This window comes from Penaeus japonicus, unplaced genomic scaffold (assembly GCF_977035675.1).
Source record: "Penaeus japonicus unplaced genomic scaffold, GWHDUDI00000001_assembly GWHDUDI00000040, whole genome shotgun sequence".
In the NCBI taxonomy this organism is placed as follows: domain Eukaryota; kingdom Metazoa; phylum Arthropoda; class Malacostraca; order Decapoda; family Penaeidae; genus Penaeus; species Penaeus japonicus.
Window position 1 is genome coordinate 21109447 of NW_028234442.1, and position 10000 is coordinate 21119446.

Sequence of the window (10000 nt, forward strand, 5' to 3'; positions counted from 1 at the left end):
GCGGGTGGGCGAAGGGAAGGGAAGGGCTTAGGATGGGTGCATGGAAGACCTTGGGGGGGAGGGGGGCGTAGGGAAGGGTGTTGGGGGGGAGGGGGGCGTAGGGAAGGGTGTTGGGGCGGAAGGAGGAGAAAGGGGACAGTGGAAAGGAGTGCGGACGAGGCCGATGGGCGTGAGAACGTAGCGGGAAGAAAGAGGGGATGGAGGAAGGGAAGGAAAGAGGAGAGAGGAATAGAGGGAGGAAAGGAGAGGTAAGGGGGATGAATGAAAGAGCAGGTGTGAAGGAGGAGGGGGAGGAGGACGAGGGAGGGGAATATGAGGAGAAGAGGAGGAGGAAAGGAGAGGGAAAGGGGGAATAACGAAAGAGGAGGAAGAGGGAACGAAAAATGAGGAAAATAAGAGGTGAAAAGGAGAGAAAAAGAGCAGGTAATAATCAGAAGAAGGAAGGGCGAGTGAAGTGTTTCTAAGAAATTAAATGTATGAAAGTGTCTGAAATGAAATGAAAAAAAAACACTAAAAACAAAACAAAATAAGAGTAATAGATATACGATGAATAAAGATACAAAGAAAATCGACAATAATAAAAAAAAAAAAACATGGACACAGACAGACGTAGACCAATGACGTCACCATTTTTCGTTAGTTGGTGGGAAAGGAAGTACAAATTGGGTGTCGTATATGTAACCCCTTAACTCACGTCCCTCTACGGTCCCACTGCTGTGCCTCTCTGCGAAAAATAATGGGGGATGTGAAGGCAGTTTTTCAGCCGCGAATGGTTATGGTCCTTTAAAAGATTCATGAGTGACTTACATGCCCATTAGAGGATAATAAAAATTGATTAAGCATTTAATGTCCCCACCCCCACTCGCCCTTTTTTTTCTTTCCTTAAAGAGGAGCCTCCACTTTGGATGCTTATCTTTTCTTTTTTTTCTTTTTTTGATGTGTGTTTAGGTATTTAGTATCGGCTGTTTGTGAAAATGGAGTTATTATTATTTACATCTTTTAATGTTCGAAGAAAATCCGTCTTTCTTATTCCCTGGCGTTCCCTTATTTACACTTCCTCATTATCTCCTGTCTATCTACCGTTCTCTCCCTCCCTCGCCCTAGCTATCTTTCTTTTCTTTCTAGTTTTTTTCCCTTCTCCCTTCCCTATTTTTTCCCCTTTCTCCCCTCCTTTTCCAGCTTCTGGCTATGCACATAGTCATTATCCAACGCGAATTTGTTGTATTTGTAATTCTCTTCTCTCTCCTCTTTTCTTTTACTTTGTTTTATTGTTCTTCACAAGTCCTTTTTCCCATTTGCATCGTCTCACTGTTTCTCTTCATTTTCCTCGTCTCTTCTCTTATCTCTTTGTACTATTTTGTGTCGTATTTTGCATTCCTTTTTTTCACTCCTCTCTCTCTCTCTCTTTGTCTTTCTCTTTCTCTTCTCTTCCCTTTTGGTTCGTCTTCTCTCCCGCCATAATCCGATGTTCTAGGTCTCTATCTTCTCCATGCCTCTCCTCTCGTATCCTTTAATTCACCTTTTATCTGTCCTCCTCCTTTTCCCTTCCTCAGCTACTTCAATTTTTCCCTTTCCTCCCTTCCTTCCTTCCCTCCTTTCCCATTTTCCACTTCTTTTAGTTTAGTTTTAGTTTTAGTGTAGTTTCCTTGTTGCTTCTCCTCCGTGCCTCCTCTCTTTCTACCTCCCCTCTTCTACCCCTTCCCTCCCATGCCCCCTTCTGCCGTGCTCCTCCCTCCTTGCCCCTCCCCTCTCTGCCTCTCCCCTCCTCTCCCTCTTCCCTCTCCCCTCCTCTCCCCTCTCCCCTCCTCTCCCCTCCTCTCCTCTCCTCTCCTCTTCCTCTTCTCCCCCTTCCCTCGGCTACCCTCCACCCTCCACTGCCCCCACCCTCCCTGCCTCTTCCCTCCACTACCCCCACCCTCCCTGCCTCTTCCCTCCACTACCCCCCACCCTCCACCGCCCCCACCCTCCCTGCCTCCTTGCGGTTATGTGGCGTCGAGAGGTCCGGCCAGCCAGCAGCAGCGCGCCCGGGGAACACTCTTAGCTCTGCTGCTGCTGCTGCTGCCATGAACTCTTGGCCCTGCTTTGTCTGATGTCAGATTCATGGGATGGGATGGTATCGCTCTTGCTGCTTATCGCTTATTGTCTTTGTCTTATATTCGGCGGGGTGGGGTTCTTGTTTGTTGATGTAGGTTCGCGGGCGTGTTGGATAAGTAGGTAAGGAGGGAAAATGGGAAAATGGGGAGAATGGTTTTTTGTTGTTTTTTTTCTGTATGTGTGTGTATGTATGTCTTGTTTTTTTATTTTTGTTTCTTTTTCTTTATGTCTTTTGTTTCTTTGTTTTTGTGGACACATTTGAATATTCAGCCTCTTGCGGTCTGTATCACATGGCTATCTCATGTTGTGTTGCCCTTCCCTCCCCTCCCCTTCCCTCCCCTTCCCTCCTTCTCTATGCCCCCACCCCTCCCTCGCTATGCCTCCCTTCGACTCACTTCCACTCCCCTCCCAACCCTCCTTTTCTATGTCTCCCTTTCCTTCTCTTCCACGCTAAACCCTTCCCCTCCACCCCCTCACTCTACTCCCTTCCCCTCCACCCTTTCCCTCTATCCCCCTCCCTCCTTCCTCTCCCTCACCCTTTTCCTCCACTTTCTCTCCACCTTCCACTCCACCCTCTCCCCTACCCCCGCGCCCCCCCTCCACTCTAAGGAAGGGAGAGAGTTGGCGTTGGTCGGTGAGGGGAAGACGACCACTAACGACCATGTGTCGGGCTTGTATTCCTCTTTCGGGGCGGGGATTCCGACATGTCGCTTTTGAGAGGGGGAGGGAGGGAGGGGGGAGTCAGGGAGGGAGAGAGGGAAGGAAGAAAGGAGGGAGAGGGGGATGGAGGGAGGGAAGGAATGAGGGAGGGAGGGAAGGAAGGAAGGAAGGGAGAGGGGGGAAGGATGGAGGAAAAAGACTTCCCTCCACTACCCCCACCCTCTACCCCCCCCCCCTCCACCCCCCCCCCACCTCCACCCTGCCCTCTCCCTCACGACCCCCCCACCTTCCAGAGCCCCCCGTCTCCCTGCCTCCTTGCGCAGCGGGGCGTCGGGAGGTCCGGCGGCAGCAGCTGCTGCATGAACTCACTCTTACTCCTGCTCTGCTGCTGCTGCCGAATCTCTCCCTGGCCTGCGTCTGTCTTGATTCACAGGCAGGTCTATAATACTCTTGCGGCTTTGTTTATCCGTGCGTCTGATATTAGATTCGGGGGGGTTGATTACTCTTTTGTGTGAGGGAAAGGTCGGCGTGGCGGATTTTGGAGTTTTGTTTTAGGAGGAAAATGGTAGGAATGGGGAGATTTGTTTTTTGCTTTTTTTTAATATGAGTTCTTTGTTTTTTTTTTTTTTTTTTTGTTTTTTGTTTTATTGTTGTTTTTTGAATATTTTTTTTTGGATATGCTTGAGAACATTTGATGATTCACATGGTGTTCACCTTATCTCCGCTCTTCTTCCCACTCCCTTCTTCATGTTGTTCTTGCCACATTCCCTTCCACTATGCCACACCTCCTCCTCTCCTCCACCCTCCCCCCCCCTCCGCTCCTACGATTTCTTGTCCCCTCCCAACCCCCCTTTCCTGTCCTCCCCCCTTTCCCTTCCACCCCTCCACCCCACCCTCCCTCCCCTCTCGCTACTCCCTTTTTCCCCCACCTTCCCCTCCCACCTTCTCCTCCCACCCCTTCTTCTCCCCTACCCTCCCCCTCTCCTACCCCCCCGCCCCTCCCACTCCCCCGGAAGGACCCCCCTCCACTCTAAGGAAGGGAGAGAGTTGGGGACCATGTGGTGAGGGAAACTCTTCGGGGCGGGGATGTTATTCATCTTGTTTCCTAGGGTCGGGAGGGGGGGGGCGAGGCGGAGAGGGAGAGAGGGGGAGGGAAGAGGGGAGGGAGAGAGAGGAGGAAGGGGAAAGGAGGGAGGAGGGGGGGAAGGAAGGGAGGAGGGAGAGAGGTAGAAAGGAGGGAGGGGAAGGTAAGAAGAGAGAGGGGAGATGGAGAAGGCAAGGAAGGAAGAGGAGAAGAAGAGAGGTAGGAAAAGGAGAGCGGAGGGAGAAGAAAGAAGGGAGAGGGGGATGGAGGGAGAGAGGAAGGGAGGGAGGGTGGAGTCAGGGAGGGAGAGAAGGAGGGAGGGGGGAGAGGGGGATGGAGGTGAAGAAGGGGGGAGAGAAAGGAGAGAGAGAGAATGAGAGAGAAAAAAGGTTGCCTTTTTCAGCTTCTCCGCATTCCGTCTATACAGGCGCGTGTGTGTTTTTTTGTGTAAGTCGAGTTTTTCCGAATATGTGTTGTGTGGATGTATGTGCGTGTAGAATAGTGTGCACGGGAGTACCAGCGTGGAAGTTTTTGCGTCTTGAAGTTATTATTCTGTTGTTATTATTCTTTTTAATTCTTTTTACGCAACGCGGAAATAAAACCCGATCCATTGTGAACCTTCCCGCCTTGTTTACACTTCGCCTTTTCATTTAGTATGGAAGGCATCGGCGCCCCTCTCGCCATCGCTTGTCTGTCAACAGCGTGCAACGATCAGCAATGTGTGTGCACGTTTGGCTATCCCGCTTTTGTCCTTTGAGTCAACAGCTTCTTTTATGCCTTGCTGTTTGTTTTCTAGTTTATTGCATTTCTCTTTGTTGGGGTTGTTTCGTCAGTGTGTGGGGGGGTGTTTGCGTGTGCGTGTTGGTGTGTGTGGGGGGGGAGAAGGGGGAGTATGTGTGTGTGTGTGTGTGTGTTTGTGTTGGTGTGTGGGTGTGTGTGTGTGTGTGTGTGTGTATGGGTGTGTGTGTGTGGGTATGTGTGTGTGGGTATGTGTGTGTGTGTGTGTGTGTGTGTGTGTGTGTGTGTGTATGAGTGTGAAAGAGAGAGAGTGTGTGTGTGGGTGTGTATCTTTACGCACGTATCTGCATTTAATATCGTTTCTACCTTGACGTGTCTTCGCATTACATGTCTGATTTTGTTTTTGCGCGTCTGCCTTTGGACGCGTGTAAAGAAAAGCGTAGGATGAAGGCCTGGTTGCACTCTTGTAAGTCCACATACGCAGGCAGCCTAAAGGCACGAGCGTGGGCGAGGAAAAAAATATATCTGAAGAATGAGGATGGAATGAAGAAAGAAAAAGAGAGATATTGAAACAGTCGTGATAAAGGGGAATAAGCGAGAGGGAAATATTCACTCCCACACAGATAAATATACACACGACACTCGTTTACAAAGAGAGTGAGAAAAAAAGAAAATGAGAGAGTGATACAGCGAGTGAGTGAGCGAGAGAATGAGAGACTGGGAGAGTGAGTGAGTGAGTGAGTGAGCAGGCGAGAGATAGATAGATATAGTGAGATCAAGAGATAAGGAAAGAGATCAAAAGATAAAGATAAAGAGAGAGACAGAGAGAGAGAGAGAGAGAGAGAGAGAGAGAGAGAGAGAGAGAGAGAGAGAGAGAGAGAGATCAAAAGATAAAGAGAGAGAGAAAGAGAAAGAGAAAGAAAAAGAGAAAGAGAGACAGACAGACAGACAGAGCAAGCAAGCAAGCAGGCAAGAGAAAGTGAGAACAAGATTTTAGAAACGAACTCATCTCTACCGAAAGCTTTTTAGTTTCAAAGAACTCCCCCGCCATGCTGCATGTGCCGCTGCATGCTATGTTCGCCTAGGTCGTCATTGTTGCTTTTTCTTTTTTCTTTTTGTTTCCTTCTACTTTTCTCTTTGTTGTCCCTTTGTTCCAGCTCCTCGTCGCCCTCTTCATACATCTCGCTCCGCTACCTAATGAATTCGCTATCGTCCTTTTGCCACTCTCCTTCTTCCTCCTCTTCTTCGCCTTCTTCTTCTTCTTCTTCGTCTTCGCCTTCTTCTTCTTCCTCTTCTTCTTCGCCTTCTTCTTCTTCCTCTTCTTCTTCGTCGTCTTCTTCTTCGTCTTCTTCTTCTTCTTCTTCTTCGTCTTCTTCTTCTTCTTCCTCTTCTTCTTCTTCTTCTTCTTCTTCTTCTTCTTCTTCTTCTTCTTCTTCTTTTCCTGTGGCTCGTGACAAGAGGATTCCATTCCGGCGCCATTTTTTTCTGGCGATTTCTTCTCGCTTCTTCACTTCCACTCGGTTTCCTCTTTTCCTTCTTTTCTTCTTTGCCTTCTTTTTCTTCTTCTTTTTCTTCTTTTTCTTCGTTTACTTCTTTCGCGTCTTATTCTTATTCTTATCCTTTTCATCCTCCTCCTATCCCCCTCCTATCCCCCTCCTATCCCCCTCCTCCTCGTCCTCCATCTAATCCTCTTCCTCCTCCTATTCTTCTTGCTCCTCCTCCTCCTCGTCCTCCTCCTCTTGAATATTTCCTTTCCACCTCGACAATCACTGCTTTCTTTCCCTCCCCCCCTCCCCCCCCCCAACACACACACTTCCACCATCGTCACCCCCTATACCCCCGTTCCCCCTCACCCCCCAGTAAGATCCCCCCCCCCAGTAAGATCAAAGCTCAAGACCCTCTCTGAAAGATCCTTCAGGCAAATTTGTTTTTCTGTGCCAGCTTTTTTTCTTACAAGTCATGTTATATAATACTTTACACAATATGTATACTTTTTTTTTGGCTTTTACAGTATTTGTTTCTGATCTAGATTTTTTGTTTGTTTGTTTGTTTGGTTGGTTGGTTAATCCTTTTCTATTTACGAATGTTTTTTGTTTTTTTGTGTGTGTGTTTTGAAGGGTCTTGTAGGGGAGGGAGGGTGGGGGGAGACAGAGAGAGAGAGAGAGAGAGAGAGAGAGAGAGAGAGAGAGAGAGAGAGAGAGAGAGAGAGAGAGAGAGAGAGAGAGAGAGAAAATGAGAGAGAGAGAGAGAATGAGAGAGAAAGAGAAGGAGAGAGAAAGAAGGAGAGAGAGAGAAAGAGAAGGAGAGAAAGAGACAGAAAGAGAGAGAAAAGGAGAGAAAGAGACAGAAAGAGAGAGAAAAGGAGAGAAAGAGACAGAAAGAGAGAGAGAGAGAGAGAGAGAGAGAGAGAGAGAGAGAATGAGAGAGAAAGAGAAGGAGAGAGAGAGAGAATGAGAGAGAAAGAGAAAGAGAAGGAGAGAAAGAGACAGAAAGAGAGAGAGAAGGAGAGAAAGAGAGAGAGAGAGAGAGAGAGAGAGAGAGAGAGAGAGAGAGAGAGAGAGAGAGAGAGAGAGAGAGAGAGAAATAAAATCAATATTCAGCGAAAAAAAATCAAATATTTATGTAACCTTTTGACGGCCTTTCTGTAGCTGGCGTCCGAGACATGTAGGCTACGTCAGCGAAGTGTCAGCCGCGAGCGATGAGGTGCTGGTGTCAGTCAAGTCAGGCGGGTAAGAGAAGGAGAGGGAGAGGGAGGGGGGGAGAGAGGGAGAGGGAGAGGGAGGGAGAGGGAGAGGGGGAGGGAGGGAGAGAGGGAGGGAGGGAGAGAGAGAGAGAGGGAGGGAGGGAGAGAGAGAGGGAGAGAGAAGGAGAGGGAGAGAGAAGAAGAGGGAGAGAGAATGGGAGGGAGAATGGGAGGGAGAGAGAGGGAGAGAGAGAGAGAGTGAGGGAGAGAGAGAGAGAGGGAGAGAGAGAGGGAGGGAGAGAGAGAGGGAGGGAGAGATAGAGGGAGGGAGAGATAGAGGGAGGGAGAGATAGAGAGAGGGAGAGATAGAGAGAGGGAGAGATAGAGAGAGGGAGAGATAGAGAGAGGGAGAGATAGAGAGAGGGAGAGATAGAGAGAGGGAGAGAGAGAGAGAGGGAGAGAGAGAGGGAGAGAGAGAGAGAGAGAGAGAGAGAGAGAGAGAGAGAGAGAGAGAGAGAGAGAGAGAGAGAGAGAGAGAAGGGATTGTCAGGGACAGTAAGAGAGAAAGAGAGAGGAAGAGCGCTCAGGCCGTGATCATTCAGAAAAGCAGGTAGACAGCGAGAAAGAGAAAGAAAGAAAGAAAGAGAGAAAAAAAAAGAGAGAGAAAAAGAGGCAGAGGAAATATAAGGACGAAGGCCGTTGTCAACAGCTGTCTACTATGAAATGAGAGTGTATATCTTTTTAAGAATCGTCACTCTGTGTCCCACCTCTACAAGACAGTAATCTTTATTTTCCTATAAAAAATAAATCTTTGTCATTTCACCGAACGTAAAGAAATATATATTTTTTTCCATATTGAAATCGATTCTTTCAAAATAGAAAAGGAGGCACGTACGCGAGTGATAGATAGCTATATTGGCTATGGAGAGAGAGAACCCCGACTCGGGAAAATAGATTGAACGGTGAAAAGGGGCTTAGGAGGAGATAACGGAAGGAAGGGCAACAGTGCGAAAGCCCGAATTCACTGTTATCGGGAAACAGGCTGGCAAAATTGGACTGTAAATTGCTTGAATATCAACGCTAAAAAAGAAAGACGTGGGAAACATTGAAGTATTTTGTGGAATAGTATTCGAGGCGTTTTTTTTTCTTTTTTTCTTTTCTTTCTTTTTTTGTCATTTTTTATTTTATTATTTTGCAGAGGTGAACAAAACATGGCTTTTGAAAATTGCCAGTGATTGGTTTATTGGACAATTTGACTGAATAATTTGTTGTATAATAAGTAAAAAAAAACATAAGGGAATTAAAGAAAAAAATTGTGATTTGAATTACGCTGAAAAAAAGAAAGAAAAGAAAACCGTGATGCGCAGTGATGATGCGTAGGTTGCAAGGCGTTACACTCGACTAGATTTCGTTCGCTCGAGGTCGTGCGCGCATTGCAGGCCGGTGCACGACCATGCAAGAGAGCGCGCCGCCGGACATGCTCTTCCCCGTGGACGCCGACCAGGCCCACTACCTGACGGTGATGACCAACCGGTGGCGCTGGCGGACCCCGAGCCCCGGCTACGACTCGAGCGACCACGCCCCCCCGAGCCCCGCGCCCAGCCCCGCCCCCAGTCCTCACAAGCCCTCCTCCAGCAGGAGCTCCACCGCCTCCCCTTTGGCTGGCTTCGGCCCCGCCCACCCGAAGACTCGCCCCGCCCCCCGGGACGCCGTGGCCGCGGGCGACCTCGACGGCGTCGCGCTGACACGGTGCGGCTTGGTGGTGGGCGAGGGCGAGGGCGCGCCCCTCGGCGACGGCCAGGTCCCCTCGCCCGCGTGGATCGAAGCCAGCGACCGCGACGCCAAGCCCGGCGGAGACGAAGCCTCCGGAAGTAGCGAGGCAGAGCCGGGCCTCAAGACGACGAAAAGAGACGACGATGAAGACGACGAAGACGACGACGGTGGCGACAGCGGCGCAGGTGGGCTTGTCGTGGACGTGGTGGTGTCGCTCGACTCCTCGCGGGCGGCGTCACTCACCCGGACGTGCAAATGGGCGGGCTACAAGAAGGTAATCCACACCCACGTGCGGAGTGACAGCACGCGTGTTTTTGCTCGATACCTGTCCTTGTTTTCTTTGTCGATGTGTCCCGTGATTGCTTGCCCTTTTTTTTTTTGCAATTGATTGTGTTTACAAGTTTAATGGATTGTATGCAATTACTCTTTTGCTAATCTCACTAATATGGTTTGTTTGCTAACAGTTCTGATAGATTTCTTTTTTTTAACATACTGTGTTGTTTATATTTTTTGTCGTGAGATGAATCATAATCCACTTAGTATATTTTTACACTCACTGTGACTATAAAGCATGTTCCCCTGAAGGACGCAGGGGGGAGCGATACGAGAGGTCACATTGAAGATGAAAGGTCATCAGTGACAGTGAACACGTAAAGCTTTGATATCTAGAATCTGATTGATATGCATATATGTTTGTTTGTTTTTTTCCCCACCTGTCAAACGGTATTAACTCATATTAGGTACGTACCTGTCTGAGAGGAAAGGGAAAGAAAAAAAAGAAGAAGCAAAGTCAACGTTGCCAGCCATAGAGTTTAAAACGAATGGCACCCATGCGTCAAAAGCGATCGAGATTCATGGGCGTCACGAGTCAGAAATAGTCAGGGCGCATGCCAGGCATAGAGGTGGCCACGTCTGTGCGTCACGCGAAACAAGCGCCCTCGTGGACCTGGCGACTGTCTCTTTCAGAT

At 48.9% G+C, this 10000-nt stretch overlaps 1 protein-coding gene across 7 annotated transcripts in view; it reads left to right on the plus strand.

The window, feature by feature from the left end:
- The window catches only part of LOC122258856 (Ankyrin-repeat, SH3-domain, and Proline-rich-region containing Protein), a 565439-nt gene that overhangs the window by 358320 nt on the left and 197119 nt on the right, over positions 1–10000 (plus strand). For 3 of the 7 annotated variants that reach the window (XM_086533830.1, XM_086533828.1, XM_086533829.1), the window contains exon 2: positions 8458–9306. The exons of the other annotated variants lie outside the window; for them this stretch is intronic. In XM_086533830.1, coding sequence (XP_086389956.1) covers positions 8713–9306 — 594 coding nt within the window. In that variant the 5' untranslated portion in view covers positions 8458–8712. The remainder of the gene's footprint in view (positions 1–8457; positions 9307–10000) is intronic. 7 annotated transcript variants of the gene reach the window in all.